The sequence below is a fragment of the Chenopodium album genome, chromosome 14, assembly GCF_948465745.1.
Source record: "Chenopodium album chromosome 14, dcCheAlbu1.1, whole genome shotgun sequence".
NCBI classification, from domain to species: domain Eukaryota; kingdom Viridiplantae; phylum Streptophyta; class Magnoliopsida; order Caryophyllales; family Amaranthaceae; genus Chenopodium; species Chenopodium album.
The window spans coordinates 8,293,613-8,318,785 of record NC_137847.1 but is presented as its reverse complement, the minus strand read 5'-3'; the positions used below and the strand labels follow the sequence as shown (position 1 = coordinate 8,318,785).

The window sequence follows — 25,173 nt, the reverse complement described above, 5'->3', positions numbered from 1 at the left end:
CATATTATATGGGAATTAAGAAAGTTAAAGATTCCTTAAAATTAATAATTGAGAGGACAAATATGCATGTGGGGTTAGAGAGAGATAGAGAGAAAGAAAAAAGTGGTTGAGAATTAGGAGAGAGAAAGTATTGGGAATTGATGTCAAAGTACAAAAAAAAAAAAATACTTAATTTTGATAACCCAATAAAGGAATGTAGGCATATAATAAAAGGACGGAGGGAGTATGAAACTTTCGATTTCTTCATTAAGTTAAATTTCTGCACTGCTATATACTTCAAACGTACATGCTAAGCAATTTGACTTTTTGTTTTTTCAGACAAATTAGAAAAGGCAAGGTGCATACCATCTCAATCATGCCTAATCAGGAATTAATAAGACAAAAGAGCACAATAAAATCCTAACTTTAGATATAGACGGATTCAAATCGTACAATAAACTTCAAACTTTAAATGCAGCCTAAACTCCCAACCCGAAAGACTAAGCTACCAATAAGAAATAATGATCCTATAGTTAACCAGCCATCGGTTCTACCCTTGAACCCATCAAAACAACTCCATTTAAAGTATATTAACATTGAAGTTATCACCTTTGATCTGGATTTAGAAATCAGATGAGCAAAAAAAATTTGAACTTTATTTTTTTGTAGGTTAAGGTGTTATTATTATTTTTTAAAAAATATTTTTTCTATTTTATTATTTGCAAACGAAGATTAGATGTTCCTGATCACTGCTATTATACATACGAACAGCTAGAATTCGCTTTTAAAACTTTTGATACAGAAAATCAGGTGAAAGGAATGATTAAAACCTCACTTTGTAGTTCATGGTAGCAGGAGTGTTCAATGTGGCTTAACAACTCAAATTACAAGTATCAACAAATAGTGTATCAATGTTTAACTTGCTTGTAGAAGTTGTAGATATAGCATCAATAAATGGCCTACACCTTTGTTTCAGTTATCAATTCAGAAGATAAAAAAAAAAAAAAAAAATACACTATTTGACACCACTATTGAATCTAAATCTACCCAACAGCAGATGCATCAAATAAGTGCAGCACCTCTCCAACACCTTCCCGTCAAGTAAAGATTGAGAGAGCGCACATGAGTGTTGAGCATCAATGACAGAAAAGTCTCAACATTCATCAGTAACTAACTGGAATGTAAATTCTATTCTAAAACTCGCTATGAATATCAAAACCCATTCTATTACACTTGTACACCAACAAACCAACAGCAGTTTTAAGTAGCGGATATTCATATCTTGTGGAGCGGTATGAAGTGCCAAATATAGTAAGAGTGACAACAAATCTGCTCCAGAAGCAAGTTCTCTTGTCGCCAGCAGGCTGCATTAACTTTCCCTCATATTGAGCATGCCTTTATGTAAAAGCATCACATTACGCACTTCTGCCATCTATATGCCTTCTAGGAATGCAAGGTTAGATATTAGCAATCTGCATTTTTTTTATCAAGGTGTAGCAAACCATCAATTCGCACCCCTGTAGAGAAGCATGAACATATTTTTCAGATATTAAACGTCTTCACGTACAAATTGGAAACCTCTTGAATCTCTTCAGGATTGTAAACTAAGTGCATTTCCGATAGAATGAAATAAATATTTTCCAGCATGAATGCAATATTCGTAAAAATGCACACATCACTCATCAAATACACTTGGGAATATATCAACATGATTTCTTTAACTGCATTAAGTTAATTAAGATTGCACATCGATTTTATGACAGTATGTGGAATAACATAAAGTTTTCATGTACATCCTATAAACAGCGATTAATTTAGAAGAACTAATGCCATCCAATTCACATGTTTCCAAAGCTTTCAGTTGCAAACCAAACTAGATTCACATGTCTATCTCTCCACATTTTTAGACAGAAGTTTCTAACCCAAAAAAACCTACGGTTCTATATACAGTTATAATGCACTTAGAGAAGCAGCAAACCTGATATAATCAGCACCATTATTAAGTGTGGCTACGGTAGCAAAAATGATCTACTTGTAAGGAGCAAATACGATTGAAGAATTCTGTCCACCAAACCCAAACGAATTGGACAAAGCTGCTTTGACGTCCATTCTTTCTTTCTCTGGGCCAACGAGCAACTTAGGGTCCTGGTTCGAGCACCTTCAAGTTAAATGATACAATGGTACAAAGCATAGTAACAAATTTACACCTCATACCAACCAATACTCATCAAGTCTAAAAAACAACATTAATGGCAGAACAGATAAATTCAGTCTGGGTATGCTCAAGTAGTCAAGTGCAGTTGAATTGGCACAAGAGATCATTAAAGCAACAATGAAGATAAATAAGTATTTATTACAGACAAATCATTATTCATACATCACAGCCATCACATTCTAGCACAACTCGTTTTTTAGCTTGGTGATTAAAAAAATGCAGAATTTAAAGAAAAATGCAGGCAACAGCTTATAAGACAAAATACAAGTCACTGAATTTCAAAGATATAGCAGCGATTAAAAAAATAATAAAAAAATACCACGCCTTCATCTGGATTTTCAAGGTTGACATTTGGATGTAGCCATCCTGTCCGTATTGCCTGTTACAGCACACATATGCATTAGTTAAAAAGCACTTAGCCAGATAGGTTCAAATGGAAGACTTTTTTCCAATCACTTGGTTGGGTGACCAAAAGATAAGGAGATATGTGTTAAATGATTGTAAAAGAGGAACATGAAGGTATGAGTTAATATGACCAAGCAATTGAGTTTCGAAAATCATTTGTTTGTAATCACTACAAAGCACCTCTAGAAAAACAGTGACACTCTTCATCAATACAACCAAGGAAACCAAATCTAAAATATATTTTTCTACTTTGAGAAACTATAACGTGGATACTGGTAAACTATTTTCTGTTAGAAGACCAGGCAAAATACAGATGATGCTAATACCCCATAAAAAAAAAATATAAAAAAGAAAAAGGGGTGCTTGTTTGGTTGATATAAAAATCATAAGAGATAAAACATCTTAGGAAGGGTGCTTGTTTGGTTGATAAACATGGGAAGTCAAACTTATGTAGTTCCACTTCCCACAAAAATTGAAGTCAAACTTTCTATGGGAAAATCTATTTCCCATATTCAACCAAACAACATTATTCCTTTCTATCAAATGGCCGTCTGGTTGAATGTAAGAGGTAAAATTTCCAAGGAAGAAGGTTTTCCTAGGAAGTGAAAAATGTTGTTTGCATAAACATGGCCGCCACAAGAGAAGTAGAACTTCTCAGTTCCACTTATCTAGGAGGATTTAGGAAAGCAACTTCCTCCATTTTGTGGGAAGTGGGACTTCCTAGGATAAGTCCAACAATACCTGTACAGTTGCAACAGCTTCAATACCACCAGCTGCTCCAAGTAGGTGGCCAGTCATGGACTTTGAAGAGTTTATTCTCACCTGTGTATGGGAAAAAAAGCTTATTAAAGCTTAATAAATAATTAATCACTGCAAAAGAGGAAATAAAAAATTAATGTACCTCAGGATTATCACCAAAACAGCGAACCAAGGCTTGGTATTCCTTAAGATCACCATTTGGAGTTGATGTAGCATGTGCATTTATATAATTGATATCTTCCTTGGCAAGACCAGCTTCAGCTAAGGCTTTCTCAATGCAAAGCGTAACTCCAACCCCTTTGTACAGAAATAAAAAATATATATATAATAAAAAAAAAGGGTAAAATAAGCACATCAACTCTCAATCTCCAGCTAAAAAAATACATTGAAAATGCAGGAGAAAGTAGGGGGCCATCAAAAGCAACATAAAGCACCATGAACAGGCAGAAGTCATACAAAGTTTGTGTCATAACTAATAGAGCAAGTGAGAAGGTAAGAAATATCAGCTTTTTAAATAACTACTTTTTCAAATGAGGATGTTTGCGGAAACCATAATGCAACATCATTAAGGATATCAAGTCCCTCATACAAATTGTGGAGCCTCCAATTACACTTATTTATAGTTATTTATTTATTTATTTTTGGTTTGATAGGAAAGAGAGTATAAACAGGACATGAAGTTTAAGAGGAGTAAAAAAAGGACTTGATGTCCTTGAAGGTCAAAGTAACAAAATTTACAAAGAAACCCAGTCCCTTTGAATCTCCAAAATAAAGTAGCACCTAAAACTGTAAAACCTCCAAGCACTGTAGCCCATAAAAAGCTAGATAAGATTTTTTTTGCCTTTTTTTATTATAAAAAAAAAAAAAAAAAAAAAAAAAAAAATTATTACCACTTTTTTCGGTCAAGTGATGTACACTTATTTTTTTACATTATTTCTGCAACTTTTCTTAATTTCTATTAAACATTCTTACCTCTTACCTCCATTTCAAACAATTTTACATTAACTTTTGTGTGTGTGTGTGTGTCAGTGTGTGTGTGTGTGTGTGTGTCAGTGTGTGTGTGTGTGTGTGTTTAGCGGGGGGGTTGATTTCCTATTAAAGATCTTTGAAAGCTTTTATGTTTAAAATAACCCATTTCAAGCAATTAACTTTTATGTTACTTCTTTAAAAGCTTCAACAGGAAATCAACCCACTGAAAAAAAATAAAACAAGGTATGTTTCCTCCAATTTGGACTTAGATTCTAAGACTATCTATACCTCAGTATACCAGAGTGGAAGATGAGACAAAACTTAACCACCAACCAATAGCTAACTACTCCTTCCACTTCTAAATACATTTGCCATCTGGTGTTCCCCTTTGTTAGATACATTCCAACTCTTTCTATTTCCAATATAGATTCTTTTACACATTTTCCCTCATATATATACATACTTCCAAAGCAACTATTCCAATTCACCAAAATATTTACCTACTCCCAAAGTAACTATTCTTACTTACCTACTCCCAAAGCAAATATACCCTTTATCCAACGTTAATTTAATGCCTTAATACTTGATATATGTGACATCTAATTATTGCTTTACATTATCTTCTTTTTTTTAATAACCACGTAAAATCACCACACGTAACCATCATTTGGGAACGGGGGGAGTAATAAATAAATTACTCAACTGTAGTTGTGAGATAAAATAAAAATAGTCGCAAAAACAAGATTAAAATAAATTGACCTCTCTCAATAAAATACAGCCCAGCGAGAAAAAGGCCAAAACATCAGCAATTTTTTCATTATTTTTTAATACCAAAATGACACCTTTTTTGTCGTCAAACTGGCAAGAAGAATATTTATTTATACCAAAATGGCTAATTGGCTCACACAAACCCCCATAAATCACACAAGCAAAAACTCTGCAGTGGAAAGGGGCAAACCCAAAAAACCTGGAAATTGTCATCTTAAAATGTTAACCCGCCTAACAATGAAGGAAGGTGTATGATCGTGATAATCATTGGCGTGAAAAAGCAACCAAATACTGATGCAATTTATAATGTAGTCTTACTACAAAAAGTTAGCATTCACATGAAACCTCTCCTCTTAAAAGAAGCCTCTGCTTTCCACTTTCCAAATGAAATCAGCCACAGGCAAAAGTGGATGAGGTGGAATAGTCAAGCACCCAAGAAATCCAAGTACTGAAGAGTGATGATAAAAGCAGACAATTACAGATGAAAACAGAACATAGTGTGCTTGATTGGTAGTTTCTGTCCATTGTAAATCAAAGAAAACCACAACCTAAACCCTTGCATAAGTTACCTTCTGGGTGAGGCTCAGTCACATGATAGGCATCACAAGTGAAACTACCACCCAAAAATTCTGCATAGATTTCAGCACCTCTTGCCTGCAAAATAAGAATGCAATCCTGTCAGCATGCAAAAACAATTTATCCCGAGTGATTAAAATTCATCAAGCAATTGTCAAGAGCTACTATACCAGAGCATGTTCTAATTCTTCCAGAAGCAAAACACCAGCGCCTTCCCCCATAACAAACCCATCACGATTCTGAAGACACAAAATCCAATTAAGGTAAAGTTAAACATCCTTCTGTATGCACTAATATACCAGCATTTATCTTTTAGACTGGGTCTTGCACACATGAAGAAAGAAAGAAAAAAAAAAAAAAATTACAGTGTAGGCCACAAATTCCAAGGTTGCAAGTTTATTCAGCAAGAACAATCTGATCCAATTACACACGATCAGCCAAGGACAAAAGAAAAAGAACATACCATATCCCAAGGGCGCGATGCTTTGGTAGGATCACTGTTCCTCTGTGAAAGTGCTTTGCAAGCTACAAATCCTCCCAAGCCTATTGGAAAATTTAAAATTATATAGATAGGGAAGTATACAAAATGAATCAGACAAAACTAATGAAAGATCATAAAAGTCAACACACACATACCAATTGGTATTATTGCTGCATCTGAGCCACCACAGAGCATCAAATCCTACATTCTCTCAATTAATTATCAGGAAAAGTTCAATATGAATGTATGAAAATAAACAGAAACTAGATTCCAAAAAGTCAGTATACAGGAATACTTACAGCTTCCCCTCTAATAATATGGTTTGCTGCACTAAGTATACAAAAGTTGCTAGTTGCACAAGCAGTAGAGATTGAATAATTTGGGCCCATCCACCCCTGTGGTTTAAGATAACAATCAACAATTATCAAGAGAACATTACAGAGTCAGAACATGTTTTTTTCAATAGCTGTAAAGAGCAACTGACCAAGTCCATTGCCAACATGGCAGATCCCATATTTGTTGTTGCAAATGGCACACAAAACGGATTCATCTTCTTGTATGAAATACGGAGAGCTTCTATTGCATCATTAAAAACCTGCTCAAGTTCAAACACAGCACAATGTCAAGGAAGTATTAAGCAACAGTGGCATGACAGCATTAGAAACAATCTCTATCGCATTAGAACATTAGGTAGGTAATGTGAATATAGCCCTCGTGTAAATAACATGGTGACACAAGCTCAACTGAATGTTTTCTTCCATTCCCTAATGAACATTCAAGGAAAACTAGCTTCCAGCTTTAGACAGCAGCATTAACCTCGTTAAGGAGCAGTGACAGGCTTAGAGGTTAACCACTCGCCTCAAGCCCTCAACAGAGGCTCAAGACATTGTAGGTTTAGAACAAGTAAGTTTCTGGGGGGCCCTGAGCCCAATATTAATCACTCTCATGGTGAATGATTACATGCTTAAAAAAATATTGTACCTTCATGCCACCCATTGCAGAACCAATCAGAACACCACATTTTGTTTTGTTTATATCATTCATGATTTCCTCTGTAAGTCCAGCATCCACCAAGGCTTTCTTTCCAGCAGTAAGCATATAGAGCATGAACTTGTCCATTCTCTTCGAAAGCTTAGGTGCAACCCAACCTTCAGTAGAAAAAGACTTGATTTCTCCAGCAATTCTCTACAAAATAAAATAAATAAATAAATATAATAATATAAAATAAATTGTCGGTACAAGTTTTTAGTGGAAGAATTCAAACATGCAATGTGAAGGAAGGTGGTAGACATACTGTAGGAAAACTGGCACAATCAAAAGTCTCTATCTCACTTATGCCGCTGACACCCTCGAGCAAGTTATTGTAGAAGATATCTATTTCATGTCCTAACGGGGAAACCACTCCCATCCCTGTCACAACTACTCGCCTCTGTTTTGTAACAGGCTTCTTATTAGTTGTAACTTCCATTGAAGGCTCAACTGCCACAGCCATGGCTCTTCCTGAAACACAGAAAAAAGACTATTAATAGACAAGTAATAAGAATTTTGCTCCTTTTTCATAATATTGAGCCAAGTACCAGGAAGATCAAACAGCTAGAGAAACTTAGCAAAGTTACACGATTATTCAATCAGATAACATCACAGAATATATAACTACTGTTATATTGTATATTGGGAAGCCTTTAAAACCTAAAAATGATAAACAACCAATTCACATCCTATACAGTAGATTTCAAAAAACAAGGCCCATGAGCCCAATCACACCGCTCAATATAGAAATGCATCTCCTGGTAAAGAAAGGTCTTTTTAGTATTTTAAATTTATTTCTGCGTGCTCCTTCATCATAGCATAGATACTATTGTGACTAAATAATACCAACTCCATCCCTAAATGATGTGCCCATTTCTAAAATTTCACGGTAATTAAGGAGAATGAAAGGAGTATGGAATAAGTTTCTTCGGCTTGGGTTGGGTTAAAAGCCCAGAATAGAAATGGAAAAGATAAAATGTAAAGAATACAGTATAGGAATGATTGATAAATTAAATTAAATTTTTTTTTTTAAAAAAAAATAAAGAATATTGTATGGCAAAGATAAAAAAGTAATGATTTTTTAGATATACGTGTATTTGTATAGGAAAGGTAAAAAGTAAGTAATGATCAAACAGACACTCATTTTGGGACGCCAGATTAAGAAAACAAGCACACCATTTTGGGACAAAGGTAGTACTATAAGTATCTCCAAGACCCACCAAGGGCTTGAGCTAGCATTTATTTGAATTGCAGGCCTCTCTAAGCCACAGCTCAAGTTCACTTGCACTCAGCTCAAGTTCATTTGCAATCAGCTCTGACTACTCAGGGTACTGAGACTTAGGATGACAGCTGTTCTTTCTATTTCTAAAAAATAAAATCTTCTTGCATTTTAAAATTGAACTTCGACTAAAAAATACTCTAAAATTATATGGTAATCATTATATGCAATGCATCTATTTCCACATGTGAAAGCATACATACATTATTTATTTATATGTTTCCGTCATTTTTCAAGATATTCACGTTCAAAGCTGGACATCAAAGAGTGAACACATCATATATTTAGAAATGTGGGAAGTAAAACCCTATAAGTCAAACACATGCAACAGACTTATACAATATCATTCTGTTAATCAGGAGTATTGCAAGGGGCAATTTATTGGTCATACTTTCAATCACTCACATTTCAGTTTTACCCCTCTTCTCAAGCTTCAAAGAAGCTACTCAATTCAGCTTGATTTTCAATGGTATAAAACAACCAAGCTCAAGTGAAAGTCATATATTTAAATTATAAATGAACTCACTCGACAAGGCTCTTACTATTGGGTGTGGGTGGACGGGTAGATATTTGAGGGGTAGGGAGGATGCTGAGATGTAGTGAGGATCAGCTAGATGCAATTCACTATAGAGGCTGTGCATTTAGACAGATAAATACTTCTATAGTTCTATTCTGAAATTAAAATATCCCATAATAGATAAATGCTCATCAATATCATGATCCAAAGCCAATTCTTGCTAAAGAATTCAAGAAAAAAATCCTCATAAAATCAATTAAATACACCCACATCAAATGACATCCTCTAAGGATAAACACTCATAAAAGAAGAATAAATTAAATCCAAGGCCAAGCAACTAGGCCAGCTTACCAATTCTAGAAACGTACGTCAAAAACTATGCAACTTTCATAGAAGCAACAATCCTCCCTAGGTAGTTGTCACGTCTGAGAAACTAAAACCAAAGATGAATGACTTGAATGAGCCTTCACACTTGCTAAACAGATACTGTAAATTAATCGAAATCGTCTCTCCGAAACCTAGCAAACATCAGTTGCTCCTACCAACCATCCTCAAATTCGTCAAAAGACGGCAAAATGCCAGGCAAAAAGGAAGCAGAGTAGATACATTTATCCCATCTCATGCACAATAAGATTCTCACTCCATACTAACAGATAACAGCAACATCATCCAAAAGTACAAAACTCCCTCACACAAATTGCATGAACAGGTTTGACATAGTCACACTTCACTAATTTTTACAAGGGACAAAAACATGTCATCCTTGATGTCAATTATAATATTGCCTCGTATAACACGCCCCTACACACTCAACAAACACAGATACTTGATCTTCAATTATTCAAGAATCTAATGAAAAACCCTATGATTGCATAAACAAGTCACAACAAATAAGATCATCAACAAAATCATAAATTATCAAATATGATCAAAATCATTCAAATAAAAAAATCAAAAATAAAAATACCCACATTGGAAATATCAATATAAACTCAAATCCAATAAAACCCATTAAAATTACTTCAAAAAATAATCAAAAAAATTCCCAATAAACTCCATTGATATACCTGAATGTAGAGCTCGATTACTCCGCCTTTGCCTTCTATTCATACACCCAAAATTGGATCCAAAAATCGAAGAAAACCCACGAAAATCACCATTATTATTACCAAGATTATAAAAACTACCATTATTATAATATTCATCACAAGGTTCAAATGCCTTTAACATCTTAGCATTGCATTTAAACTCCATTGCTCTTTTCTTGCGACTTCTTGAGGAGAGAGAAGATGCGCCAACATCTCTTCCACCACCACCGCCGCAACCAACGGACATGCACGCCGCCACCAGCCACGTGCACAGTGGTGTCCCCACCGTGTACGCCGCCATAAAAACTAAAAATGAAACTTTTTTTTCTTTTTTTTTCTCTCTCTTACTTAGTAGTGGAAATTAATTTTTTTTGAGAAATAAAAATTGTGATTATCGAAATTAAAGAAATACCCAGAAAGCTAAAAATTGTGGGGTTTTTGAGAAATAAATGAGAGCATTGAAGAGAGAGAAAAAGGGTGGTTGTGACTAGATTCAATCTGCGGAAGATAATGGAAGTTGAAAAAATCACACTCTAAAAAATTTATTTATTTTTTTACCCTTTTATTTTAATTTTTGAGGGTATTTGAATTTGATCGATATTAAAATAAATGTTTTTTTTTTTTTGGGTGGAATTAAAATGGTTATGTTTTTCTGGAGAGAGCAATTGGAGAGAGAAGAAAATGAAGAAACCCAGAAAAGAACAAGAGGAGCCAAGTGTCCTGTGATTTGTGAGAACCCTAAATATCTGACAATTTTATTGTTTATATTATTTTTGTTGTTATATTATTACAAACTTTATAATATAAAAATAAAATTATAATATAGCAAAAGGATCTGTGTACCAGAAATTTTGATAGATTATGATATGATGATTTTATATTACGATATTAACAATGCTCTCTCACTTAGTTTCTGATTCTTGGCAAATGCCAAATGGCAATCCTCGGTTTTTTTTTCATTTTTTTAATTATTATTTCGATAAATTGACCAATGAAATTTTTTACGGATTAATAGTTTTACTTAAGTGTATGTACTCATAATTGACTATTTTCCAAGGAAATTTGGAGTAAAATATATTTAAATTAGATTAGCTCCCGTGCGATGTACAGATATAGTGAAAAAAAGAGCTATATAAAACAATATTCTATTAAATAAAACATAAATTAATATTCCATTGGATAAATGGTTGTCAAAAGGTTTATTAAAAAAAATTGTGAAACTGTTCAAACAAAAAATTGTGAAGAGTTATTTGTATAGTATAATGTATTAAATTATTTTGTAGTCAATATTTAGTTTTTTCCATAAAAAAATGTAAAAGAGAAAAAAAAAAGTTTTGGTGGGAAAAAATTAAAGGAGAAGCTGACACGTGTACAATATGGATAAATGAATGATGTCAGCGGTTGCTTCTTTAGTATTAGTTATAGATAGATTAGCTAAAATCAATTTGAATAAGAACCAATTAGAGGTTGACATGCTATGCCTTAATGACAAACAAAATTAACGAAGTTAGGGCATGTTCACTTTTACTGAACTGAACTGACTAGAGTTGAAATGAATTAAATATTTTATGAGAGAAGGAAATTAGGAAATGAAATAAACTGAACTGAACTGAAATTAAACTGAACTGAACAGGCCCTTAGTCATTAAGGACATTAGGTGACATATTCGTGAAACTAATGTATATATGATGAATTTTAAATTTTTGATGGTATGTAGTGAATTAAGTGATAACTCAAAGATATTTCGTAAAAAAAAGCACTAATCGTAATTTACCTTGCATGATAATTCTAGTAGATGTGTCAATTCAAATGTCCGGGTCAGGTTAAGTGAGGTTGGGTTATCAAGTCGGGTCTAACTTCAAACTTGAGTCATGTTAAGTTACAAATTTACAATGTCCTGTGAATCGAAAATAGAATTTTTTTTGTGTCGGTTTCGAATCAGGTTAGTCAAGTCAAGTTTTGACACCTCTAATTTCTAGTACAACAAATTGTAAAACAAGAGGCTGTATTGATTTAGGTTCATGTCAAGAAGAAATGTGTAAGGTTATATTAGATCAAAAGTCTAATTGTAACCCTATATTAAAAAATGAAGAGTTAGATAAAAAAAAAACTCTTATCATGACTTGTTTGATTTAATGAGCTTATCTGAATAAACTTATTCAGCCACTTCAAATTATCATATGTTCCATTCGTTGCAGAATAATTGACAAATTTTGATCAAGCGCACATATGTATCAATACACGAGTTTGACCATTGATGTATGAAAATATACAATAGTAAGAAGTAAAAAAAAAATGATATTACAATATACGCATTACATATTAATATCAATTTCACAACCTAAGGTATTTGCTTTGAGTCTCACCACATATCCAAGTATTTGTGCAAAATAATACGACCTAAGGTATTTGCTCTCAGCCTCACCACATATTCAAGTATTTGTCCAAAATAGTACGTTGGTATTGGAAAGGAAATCGTAAAGTAAATTTCAATTTAAATCTATTTTTTCTGTACAAATTACATTAAAAAAGTTTCTTTTTGCATGCTAGAAAATGCTTCGATTTACGTGCTTCGTTTCCAAGCATCTAAAATTGATCGGTTAAAGTTTTGGTTGTTATTTTGATGCTTAAGAGTAAAATATAAGGTCAGAACTGGCAAGAAAATGGCCAAATAAAACGCCTCAATTTGCGCACAAAGAAACACTTTGGTTTGCGTGCTTCATTTTAAAACCTTGAAAATTGTTCAGTTTAGGTTTTAGGAGTCATTTTAGCATTTAAGGATTAAGTTTAAAGTCGAAATTAACACCCAAAAAAAAAATGTACACCTCTCAGTTTGCATGCAAAGAAATGCTTTGGTCGTGCTTCATTTTCGAACTGCAAAAATTGCTCGATTATGGTTTTGGGGGTCATTGAAGCCCTAAAAAAATAAATTTAATTTGCGGTCGAAAGTAGTTAAAACGACCAAAAACGCCTGTGTTTGTATGCACACAAACCAAGGCGCTTCAATTTTTTTTGCCAATTTCAACCGCAAGTTTGTAACGTATGAGACAAGCCCCAAAACCTTAAACGAGCGATTTTTGCGATTCCAACACGAAACATTCAAGCTAAGACAATTCCTTGCACGCAAACCAGAGGGTTTTTGGTTTTTTTCTTCCCAATTTCAACCTCAAAAACCGTAATCGAACAATTTTTGCCGCTAAAAAAAATATAATGACGCACACAAACTACCGCATCATTTTTTTAATGTAAATTATTAAAATAAAAAATTTGAACGGAATATACCCTAAGATTCATATTTTGGCCCCAACTTGCTATTTTACACAAATAATTGAATAAATGGTGATGCCATAAGCATATTCCTTATGTCGTACGAAGTATTATTTTGCACACATGGACAATAGTTAAGATTATTTAAAGCCCTTTTTTTTTTTAATTTGTACAATAAAAGTCTTCCTCGATATTTTTTTTAAAGTGCAATTTAAACTTAAACCTTGTTTCAAAAAAAAAAAAAAAGCAAAAAAAAAAAAAAACTTAAACCTTTTTTTTTATATAGAGCTATAAGGACAAATGATTAGAGTAAACTCAGGATTCCCTATATACTTTAACACCCTTTGACCATCATTTGTGGGTTTTAAGTAAGGAAAATATAGTCATGTGGAGACTTGTTAAAATTGTCTTGGTATATACTTTCAAAATATTATAGTTATACTTTTCACTCCATACTAATGTGAATTGTAAAATACTACTATTCAAAGTTATCCATTGACAAGCGTAATAGGCTATATATTGCACTTATTTTGTTTTGTTTTTTTTTAAAAAAAAAAGCAATGATGAAGAGCTACATACATAAGTATTAATAAACTTTCTAAAATGAAATAATTTTAGAAAATAACAAAATCACACGTAAATCGGTGTAAGGCCCACTTCACTTCCTCATATAAAAATAGTATTCAGTAAGAATAATTTCTATTCAGTAAAAATAAGTTCATTTTAGTAAAAATAATTTCTATTTATTAAAAAACAATAACTTAAAAGAAGAAATATAATAAATGATCAGTAAAAATAATTTATATTCAGCAGAAATAATTTCAGTTCAGTTTAATTAATTTCAATTTAGTTAAAATAATTTAAATTCAGCACAAACTATTTCAATTTAGCAAACTTAATTGCAGTTCAGTAAAAATAAGTGAAAGTGAACAGGGTCTAATAGTGTTTATCAATCTTTAAAATTCCTTTACAGTACCCACTCATTCCTTGAGTTGGTTATGCTTCAATTTTCAACTATTCTTCTATGCTGGGGTAGCTTCTCTTTACCGTAGTAATGAGCTTTTACATTTTTACCCTTTTCCTACCTACACGAAATTGCTTGTTTACATTATTATTATTTTTTTTATTACAAGAAGAAAGGTACAATGGTTTTCTTATCATAAGGAACTAGTATTTACCCAATCCCATTCAATGTACATTTTGAACTTTATATCAAATCATATGAGTAATATTTATATATATAATACCAGATGAAAGCCCGTGCGATACACTGTTTGTTTGATTTTATATTTAAAAACAATTTTTTTTAATTTATGTGCTAAAATTTGTTATATATTTAGATAAAATCTCTAATTTTTAAAGATAATATTTTATATTTAATTAATTTAAACTTTAAAACCCCATTCGTCAATTTTGCTTACGTGGAATTTGAATTATTTAATTATAAAAGAAATTAATAATCTCGTATTTAATTGGCTACCACTAAAATTTATAATCCTACTTGGCGCGCTAAAAAAATTAAATCCTACGTGGCTCTTTAAGAACTTGAGAAAAAATTCCCCATTATATATATACTAGTTTTGTGCCGTGTGCGATATTCGTGTTGTTTATTGAATTTTAAGATAAATTTTAAAATATATGTCAAATTTTAAAATATATCACTTATACAAAGTTAGTTAGGAATTGATGTATTTTTGTGACGATTTAAACTATGTAGTAAGCATATGTAAATGACTAATAATAATATTGGTGAAAATGGTTGATGAAATACATAAAATAAAAAAAAATAAAAAATAAAAAAAAGCAAAGTAAGCATGAAATATTAGAAATTTATAAAAAATAAGCAAAAAAATAAATTAAGTAAAAAAATTTTATCAAGTCCGTTGTGTTGACTCGAACCCAAAACTTTGGGCTGGGGTTGAACACTTCTTGACCCGTAATCGATTGACCGGTCTACATACAGTTATAAAATCATACAAAGTAATATATTGTGAAGTATATTATATTAATCCATAAGAAATATTATAAATAGATGTTGTACGTTTTGAATTACTTCCTTTGCTCCAAATAATATTGTGATATAAAAAATCTCCAAACAATATTATGATATAAAAAAATAAATATATATAATAATTTTTGAGAGTTATAATCTAATATTTTTTTGAATAAAATCATAATTCAATTTGTACTTGTGAAATATTTTTATTTTATCGAAAATAAAACTTTAAACTAACAATTTTATCCAAATTTGATTGAACTAAAGTTTTTATCGCTGATATCACCATTGTACATGTGTCACCTTCTTATAAAATTTTTTCCCTCCTAAACTATTTGTGACATCATTCTCTTTTTTTTTTTTTTATTTTTTTTTTCCTTTTCAAAATAAAGCTAATATTTGAAAATTATTGATTAATTATACATTTTTCTAAAAGCTTTTATGACTAAAATAGCTAATTACACAATTAATTAGTGATAGTATAGTTTGGATTATTTTTCCCTCTTTATTAATTCTTCAAATTTTCTATAATGAATCAAAAATGAATGCCAACATTTTAAAATTTTTATTATAACTATGAAGTTAATTAGAATATTTTTTAGCTTAATTAGTCTAACTAAAGGGATCGATCATGATTTATTTTATTTTGCTTATAATATTTATATTATACACATACAAGTAAGCTTTTAATTATTTAAACCATGCATCGCATGGGATTAACCTAGTATAAAGCTAAACATTTAGCCAGGCTACGAGACAGTGACACTTGGCGTTCCAACTTTTCGCCAAGTGTCGTGTCATGTTGGATATATTTAGATAGACTTTGAAGCATAAAAAAATTAGTTGATTATTCTATTTTCCATTAAATTTAGCTTTATACTAGGTTAATTCCGTGCGATGCATGGTTTAAATGATTAAAAACTTACTTGTATGAGTGTAATATAAATATTTTAAGCAAAATAAAATAAATTGTGATCGATCCCTTTAGTTAGATTAATTAAGCTAAAAAATATTTTCAAATTAACTTCATAGTTATAATAAAAATTTTAAAATGTTAGCATTCGTTTTTGATTCATTATAGAAAATTTGAAGAATTAACAAAGAGGGGAAAATAATCCAAACTATACTATCACTAATTAATTGTGTAATTAGTTATTTTGGTCATAAAAGCTTTTAGAAAAATGTATAATTAATCAATAATTTTCAAATATTAGCTTTATTTTGAAAAGGAAAAAAAAAAGAAAAAAAAAAGAGAATGATGTCACAAATAGTTTAGGAGGGAAAAAATTTTATAAGAAGGTGACACATGTACAATGGTGATATCAGTGGTAATTACTTTAATATTATTTATAGATTATAGATATTAGTTATATGATATATTAGATTTGCTAAAATACATATTGAAATTTAAGATATTCTTTTTTATTTTATTAATAAGTTAAACTAATAAATTATATATTTATTGTTTCAAAGAAAATTGATTTAATATTATAAATTAAAGTAAAAATGTGTTATGATTTGAATAGTTAATGAAAATGGGAGTTTGATAAAATAAAAAACTAATGCAACCCTTCATGAAAAAATTAAATGAGAAAACAAAACAAATAATTTATAAATTAAATGATAGAACGAACAAATAATAAAAACTAGATTAGTCTCGTGCGATGCGCGATTAGAACAAATAAATTTTTAAAAAATTTGTTTAAGTTTTCATACCAAAATTAAAAACAAAAAAAAAATTCCCGAAATAAATAATGCATCAGATATTAAAAATAAAATTTAGAGTTCATATAAAAATAGAATAATAAAAGGGCTACGCGGGGAAGAAAAATTAAATTATTATTATTAGATGGATAGATTATTTTCGAAAACTTATACTAATAATAAAATAGCTTATCAGAATTTTAATTAAATCAAATAAAAAAATCATGATGACATCATTTATTGTTTTGGAGGAAAATTTTTTAATGACAATCTGACATGTGTCTAATTTTAGGAAAGGATGATGTAAGCGGTTGCTACTTTAGTATTAGTTATAGATAGATAGATTATAGATAGATGATAGAAAATTATCATACCCCCTCATAAAAAAGAAAGAAATTTTGAAACATAAAGGTTTCTAAAAATTATGGACAAATAAGAATATGACAAGTGACATAAAAAAAAGACAAAAAGACAAAAAGACTAATAACCGGAATTATGTATTAAATAAAAAGAAAAGTACAAAAAATAAAAAAGAAAATGCATAAGAGAATACAAGGCTTCTCGAGGAAGCCATTAATAGAAACAAAGCTTTTTAAGAAGGAAAAATTGGCCAAAATGACAATAAAGTATAAAAATGCAACAAAGGATGTTAAAATGAAAATTATACTTTATGTCAATATACTTTATATTCATACCCCACCTTTATAGCATGGAAATTTGGGCGAAGTTCTTGCTTTGATCTACGTTAACAACGGCAGTTGCGGATCCAGGATTTTAGGATTGTTGGGTCACCGTCAACCATTGATCGTATACCAATTAATAATTAATGCATGAATATTCAAAAAGCTAATAATTTTTTTTTAAAAAAAATACATTCCAAAAGTATTAAATATCCATATTACAACCAAATAAAACAAATTACAATTGCTCCCTACGAGTTTTCATGTTTTGATATCGATCTATTATATTATTCATGTCAACATTTATAAAAAGTAACCAAGCAATCATTCAACATTTGATCTCTCATACTATTACGCAATTTATATTTCACTTGTACCATTCCAGTAAACACTCTTTTCTACACTTGCAGTTGTTGCAACGGGAAGAGTTAGACTTAGAACCAACTTCAAAAGCAAGTACAATCACTCAATAATCCACTATTGTCAAAAATATCCAAGTTAATATAAACACATAAACTTGATACCAAAAGTAGCTAAAACTCTAATAGTGAGCTTAGCACTCAAAATATAAAAATTTAAGACAAAATAATAACTTCACTAGTCAAATACACAAAATATACAGACTTCACCCCAAATAGTGGAGGTGAAAAAGTTAAATCGGGAGTTTGAGGTTAGGTGGGGTATAATGAAATAAACTAGTTTTTGGCCCGGGCGATGCCCCGGGTCATTGTTTGTATATTAAAAGTTATAACAAAATAAAGTGAAATATATTGGTGCTTTTATAAAAATAATATCATTTGTTTAATTTTGTAATTATAATTGAACATCAAAATTCATTATTTAATACGTAGTAGTCTAAGGGTCTGTTCACATTTACTGAACTAAGCTGAACTGAACTGAACTGATTGGAGCTGAACTGAACTGAATTGAGCTGAAATGAATATTTTATGAGAGAGGGAAATTAAGAGCTTAACTGAACTGAACTGAACTGATTGAAGCTGAACTGAACTGAACTGATTGGAGCTGAACTGAACTGAACTGAACTGAACTAAAATTAAGTAAATATGAACAGGCCCTAAATGTTAAATTGTATCAGTTTGTTTTATTGAACATCAAAATTCATTATTTAATATCATTTGTTAAAGGGTTTTTTTTTTATTAATCAGGTTTCATAATAAATTCATTTGAGTAAATATATTTTGTGGTAAAAAGAAAAAACCTGTAAAATTGTTTTGCATTTTTGGATTACATATTTTAATTAACTCCTATATAAGTTATGGTTGAGTAACTAAAAGAAACGAAAATAAATTTGTAATCATATTATTGTTAAAATATCCACATATAAGTTCACAATTATAATTCTAGAATTTATGAACATAAATAACTCTTTTTAATACAACTTTATTATCATATAAGATGTGTCATTAGAGTGGTGATCAAAGTTCAATTTTAATGAATATAAAGGTTATGGCTTGTAAGTTCAAATATTGATGCTAACAAATAATAAATTTTTGTGAAAAATATTAGTAATTAATATAGGTGACATGGCTACACGTGGCAAGATTGGCAACACATGGCAAGATTACAATCCTTGCCATGAGTTTTAATATATATATTGATTGATTAGGAATGACCAAAGTTACGTGGGTATAAATTTTTTTAAAAATGAATTTAAATAATAAAAAGAGAGAAATATAAAAAATAATAATAAAATAAGCAAAATTTTACTTTCCGGTGGAATAATCTACGGCCTCCAGTGTCAATAATGTCATTGTACGCACCTAAGACAATAGGTGGTGATATAGGGTATCTAACGAAAAGGTGGTGTCATTCTATGCACTCCATCTATAAGTGGTGTTACTGTGGTCAATTTCTCCTTTTAAGAAAGCTTTGACACTCTTAGGGGGCGTTTGGTATCAAATTAGTGAAGGCAACGGATTGGAAACAAATTAGGGGAGGAAAGGGTAATATATTGTGTTACCTTTACTAATTGTTTGGTATTCTTAAGGAAACGTAAACAATTACAACCAATCCGTTTCCTCTTATTTGACATAGATAACTTGGAAAAAAAAAGCAACAATGAGCGTAGTATATGAGCAACAACAGTTTTCTACTTATTGATCTTCTGGATCATTTTAGCCAAATCTTCTTGATCAACTTAAAGATAGGATATAAAATTGTTTCTTCTTGCTAGGTTCTGTATCTTCCCTTCGTCTTATGCTATCCCTTCATTAATTAGAGAGTATAAGGGAGTAAAAAAAATTAGTCGAATTCGATAAGTGGATAGAATCAAGCATTTCTGGTTCTGATCATGTAGTTAACATTTCAGCTAGGTTTTTTTATCAAACAGGTTATGAGCACCCAAAAATGAATTCTAAATCTAGGAAAGATCAAACATGTAGAGATTAGTATACTGTAAGCGATTTGCTTTTCAGTTACAATCATATAAAACAATATCATTAAACTATATACTATAATGTTACAAGACTGATTACAGAATTTTGTTCATTATTAAAAGAGAATACCCGGACATTGGATAAACGTTGGAAGCATCAAGATTCAAGCATCATATTAGCAATAATGTCATGGAGCAAAAAATAGGAGATTCAATTGAGAAAAGTAAAACTCAAATAAAACAGAAAAATCAGGACAGAAAACCCTAGAAATTAACACCATCGATGGAAAATAGCAATCAACAAATAGATCAAAAACTCAACTTGAGCGAAATCTGTAGCTTCGATCGATCAAAGTTGGGATTTTTTTTTTGTAGATCTGTCGTATGAGAGCCTGAGAGGAGAGAGGAGAGAGAAGAGGTAAAGTTGTCTATTTGAGTTAGAGGAGAGAAACGGGATTTGTTTCCCCATGTTTTATACTGGAAATAAAGTGGTGGAATGGGTTAGAGGAAAGAAACGGTTTCTGTTACTTAACTCATTAACCAAACATGTTCTAATGGAAACGGTAACACGATTCCGTTTCTAGCCCTATAAAAATAGTATACCAAACACCCCCTTAGAAACAATAAGAGTACACCTCCACTAGCGGAATCAACCGAGACCACCAAGGAAACGAAGTTACAAGAACAACATCGATAACTCGATGAAGACAAAGGGTTTCAAAACGACAATGAAAATGAAGCAAGCCAAAGCATCACATCATCTTCAAAATGAAAAGGATTGAAGTAAAAACCCATCCCCCAAACCCAACAACTACAAACATGCATATATACATAGTAAATTGTAAATACTCTATTTGTCTATGTCTATCTTTCAATTGCTATAAATTGGAAATACTCTATTTATTTACTGTCACTTTCCTTTATAGGTCCACATATATCCCAATTATATCCTCTCTACTCCCTCCGTGTTTTAATAAGTGGTACAATTCGAGTTTTTTCACTATTCACATAATGGTTTTGACTTGATTAATTTACTAATATATATAAAAAAAACAAATGTTATTGTATTGGTTTTGTTATAACGTATACTTTCATAATATCAATTTTAATTTCCTATGATTTTACTAACATATAATTAGATAAATTAATGGTCAAAGTCGTGTCTCGACATGCATGTTTGGTCAAACTATAACACTTATTAAAACACGGAGGGAGTACGTTTTACTTAGACTTTATTTGATTCATCTGATTTTGTTTCAAATTTTAATTTTTTAAACTTTTTTTTTTTTTGAACTTATCAAAACTTGTTTTATTTATTAGAAATTATTTTATTTGATTCAAATTAATTATACTTTATTTATAAAATTTCTATACTTATTTTATTTTTATTTTTTTTAGAATTTATTTTATTTTATTCAAACTTATTTTTTCCAATATAAATTAAAATTTAAATAAAATAATATGAAATAAACACACCCTAATGTGTGCAAACATTAAACGTGCGGAGAACTAACTCAAAGGCACTTTAGTAGGAACTAGGAAGCATATGATAAATTCGATTATTCCTTTTTGATCCACTATACATTAAATCAATAGGTTAGAATTAACCTAATCTTGACCATTTACTCATATGAGTCATCTTTTCATAGATTTGTTGTGTTCTTATGTTGGTCGTCAACTTTTTCCAACAATAATTTCGACTTAAATCTTGTTTAGTATTTGCCTACTTGTACTAGCTATGTATATAATGTATGATCTTGCTTAACAATCATTGAGTGCAACACTTTGGGGTTTTTTTTGTGAGTGAGAAATTCTTCAATGCATTTAGGAGATTGTTGGAACATTCATTTATTCAAATTGAAGATCACACAAGTGGAAATCGTTTCTAATTTTTTTTTTTTTTTTTTTTTTTTGATGAGTGATGTGTACTTGTGTACATCTCTCTTTTATCAAAATATTTCTCTTATAAGGCCGTTTATATTTATTTGACAAGTATAATAATTCTATAAATGGGATAGATTTCCATTTAGTTCCCTCTAAACAATACGGAGTAGTAAACATACAATATTGTGTTCTTTACACTTGTATTTCACTTATCTTACCTAATTAGCCCTAAACTTGTTTCATCTGAACGTATTAGCCTTTATGAAAGATGCACTACTTTGTTTTGGTTTAGATCAATTTTAGGTGCAATTATCTCTAATTTAGTTGTATGCAATTATCGCATACAAAGTATATTTATTCTTTTGACAAAATATCTAGAAGACTAAAATTCACTGATGGAGACTAGACTCTGAGAGAGAAAAGAAGAGGGAGGAGAAGAGATGTGAACCTATTTAGTTGTTAAATGAAATTGAGTAATCTAAGCTTATTATATATGAAGTATGTAGTTGATAAGTGGTTTATTTGACCACTTATTGTGGTGATTTTAACTCGGTTTGCTATCCTTTTCCCTCTTTCTAACCCGTTTTGTATATAAAAGTTGTGTCTCGGCCTTGCCCCCTCTTTGTTTATGTTTGTCCATGTTTTGCAGGTGTTATGACTCAATTTGATAAGCATTCAAAGCGTGGAATGATGTTCAAGGCTTGAAATCAAAGAAAGGAGAGCCCGCGGGCGTGCACCTCTCTTGGAGCGTGCGCTCCACCAAAATCATGACATTCTGCCCAACAACCCATCCTGTGAGGAGCGGGCGTGCTCCCTAGCTAGAGCAGGTGCTCCTAGCTACTCCAGTACTTTCAGCCACAACTCTGCAGCAGGGAGGAGCGGGCGCTCCTCTTCTAGCAAGAAGAATCTGCCATATGCTGAAGAATAGGGGAGCGGGCGTGCCGAGCCTTTGGAGAGGGTGTGCCGAGCCTTTGGAGCGGGCGCTCCTCCCCGATTATTTGAATTTTGACTTTTTCTAAGGCAAGCCGGAGCAGGCGCGCAGCTTTTCGAAGCGAGCGCTCCTGGCTCAGGAGCGGGCGCTCCTCGTTGGAAATCCGTCTTATTTTGACGGATTAACCTATGTAATTCGGGGAGTATAAATACTTCCCCTTTAGTTCATTTGAGAGAGAGACAACAGTAGCATAGGTTTTAGTAGTTCCTCTTAGTTTGAAACATTTAACTTTGGTAATCTAGTTTAGTTTTCATCAATTCAATCATTGTAGTAGTGAGTTTCAAGGATTATTCTCAAGATAAACATTTGAAGCTTCAATTAGTAATTTCTTCCACCTTCATCTATTTAATTTTTGATTTTATTTTGTATTTGCATGTCACTTGAATCTCTTTAGTTCTTGATAATTTGTTGTTGGATGATAGTTTATTCATTAGTAAATTACTTCTTCCCAATTATTGAAGTAGTTAGAACCCTAACCCTTGTTTGCATGTCACCTAAGATGAGTTGTGAGTAGTCTTCTTTGCTAGGGGTTGGGTGAAGCTCAACCTTTTGGTTAGTTATGTAAATTTCGAAGGAGTATTGATGTTTGAATTGCAATTAAATTGATTGTATGAGATTGCTTGTTAGTTTTTCTTGATAGGATTAGCTACCCTTGATTTAGGAGCTTGATAGCATGACATGCCTAGTTTGACATGAGAATGTGAATTGAGTATGTCATTACTCATTGCAATTTGATTATGTATCTTCTTTTGCTAAACTAAGAGGAATCTAAGTTTAGTAGTGTGAGTTGTTTCCTAATTGCATGAGGTTGATCTTACATATAGTCTTTGCTATCTCTTGTCTATTTTACTCCCTATTTGCCTAATTGCCATGGTTGAGTGAATCCCACTCCTTAGTGTCTTTAATCAATTGAATTAGAAATATAGTTTGTTTGTCTACTTGACGAATTCCATATTACTAAAGACTTCGAATTAACTTAAGTGTTAAGATCCTTAGCAACCATATCCCGTTCCTTGTGGACTGAACTCTTACTTATCATTGTGCTTGGTTTGTAGGATGTTTGTTTATAAATGTGTTTGATTGAGTGTGGAGTGTACGACCGTTCTAACGCCCATCAGTAGTATGAACTTAATTGAATTTATTTTTCATAAAATAAAGGATTTTTTGACAATTACCACCTACGATTGTTGCTATTTTAGGAATTACCATCTACAATTTTTTTTTTTTTAAAAAAAAAAAAAAATTGAACTTACCACCTACATTTTATGAAAATGATAAAACTTTCCACCATTTTGAAAGATGAAGTCATGGTGGGGCCCACAAACGATCTTCCCCTCATTTTCCTTCCTTCCTCTTTCGATACTCAGTCTTTTTTCTTCATCTCCTTTTTAATTTTGCACAAATACTAAAATCAAGTTGCTAAAATAAAAATATAGGGTTTTAAAATTCATTGTTTTTGCTTTGAATTTCAAAAATTAGGGTTCCTAGCATTTCGATTCCAAGCTATGCCTCAATTTAGATGGAAGTGGGAGAAGAGGGAAGTGAGAATTGAGTGAAGAAGAAAGAAAACGGAAGGAAATAACAAGGATGACGTCATCTTTGAGTGGTAGGTCAAAATGGTGGGAAATTTTAGTTTTTTTTGGAAAAATGTTGGTGGTAAGTTTTTTTTAAAAAAAAATAAAAATTGTAGGTGGTAATTCCTAAAACAATAACAATTGTAGGTGATAATTGTCAAAAAATCTTAAAATAAATGACAATAAGTTAAATATATATAATTGGTTATTACTCCGTAGTATTTAAAGGCCTCTTATTTCTTGAAGCATAACATTTAATTGAAGGTTTGCACAGGAAGGGTGGTGTTGTAATTTTATCAAGATTATGCACAGCCATAAAATTGAGGACATGCTATTTTTTTTTTTTTTTTTTGACAGTGAGAACAAAAAAAGAAAGAAAAAAAAAAAACAACTTAAAAAGACCAAAAAAGACACTCTTGAGCACGAGCCTTTCTAGCCAACCAATGCGCAAGGGACACCCATTTCCTTGGAACCTTTCAAATTTTGCAAGCCTCGATAGTAGGCAGAAGAGCCCAGATTTCTTGAAGTAACCAGCATAAAGAAATCTCGTCCCATTGTTTTTGGGCCAAAATAAGACACAGAAACTCACAGTCAGAGTAAATAAGGATCCGCCGAAA

At 31.4% G+C, this 25,173-nt stretch overlaps 1 protein-coding gene across 1 annotated transcript; it reads right to left on the bottom strand.

Moving 5' to 3' along the window:
• Positions 1–885: 885 nt before the first annotated feature.
• Positions 886–10,852, bottom strand: LOC145580014 (3-oxoacyl-[acyl-carrier-protein] synthase II, chloroplastic-like). The gene is made up of 14 exons (XM_081637331.1): positions 10,045–10,852; positions 7,447–7,652; positions 7,134–7,337; positions 6,637–6,747; positions 6,452–6,547; positions 6,308–6,353; positions 6,135–6,214; positions 5,842–5,910; positions 5,665–5,749; positions 3,501–3,655; positions 3,341–3,421; positions 2,514–2,573; positions 1,958–2,124; positions 886–1,496 (listed from the first exon to the last, which is right to left on the bottom strand). The coding sequence occupies exons 1-13, from the start codon at positions 10,364–10,366 to the stop codon at positions 2,008–2,010; spliced, it is 1,632 nt and encodes a 543-aa protein (XP_081493457.1). The 5' UTR covers positions 10,367–10,852; the 3' UTR covers positions 886–1,496; positions 1,958–2,007.
• Between the last annotated feature and the right edge of the window lie 14,321 nt (positions 10,853–25,173).

Coding starts and splice junctions, on each gene's coding strand:
- LOC145580014 (XM_081637331.1), bottom strand. CDS start 10,366: ATGGCGGCGTACACGGTGGGGACACCACTGTGCACGTGGCTGGTGGCG. Junction 6,215..6,307: donor TGCAGCAATAATACCAATTG/GTATGTGTGTGT, acceptor ATTTTCCAATAG/GCTTGGGAGGATTTGTAGCT. Junction 2,125..2,513: donor AAAATCCAGATGAAGGCGTG/GTATTTTTTTAT, acceptor TGCTCGAACCAG/GACCCTAAGTTGCTCGTTGG.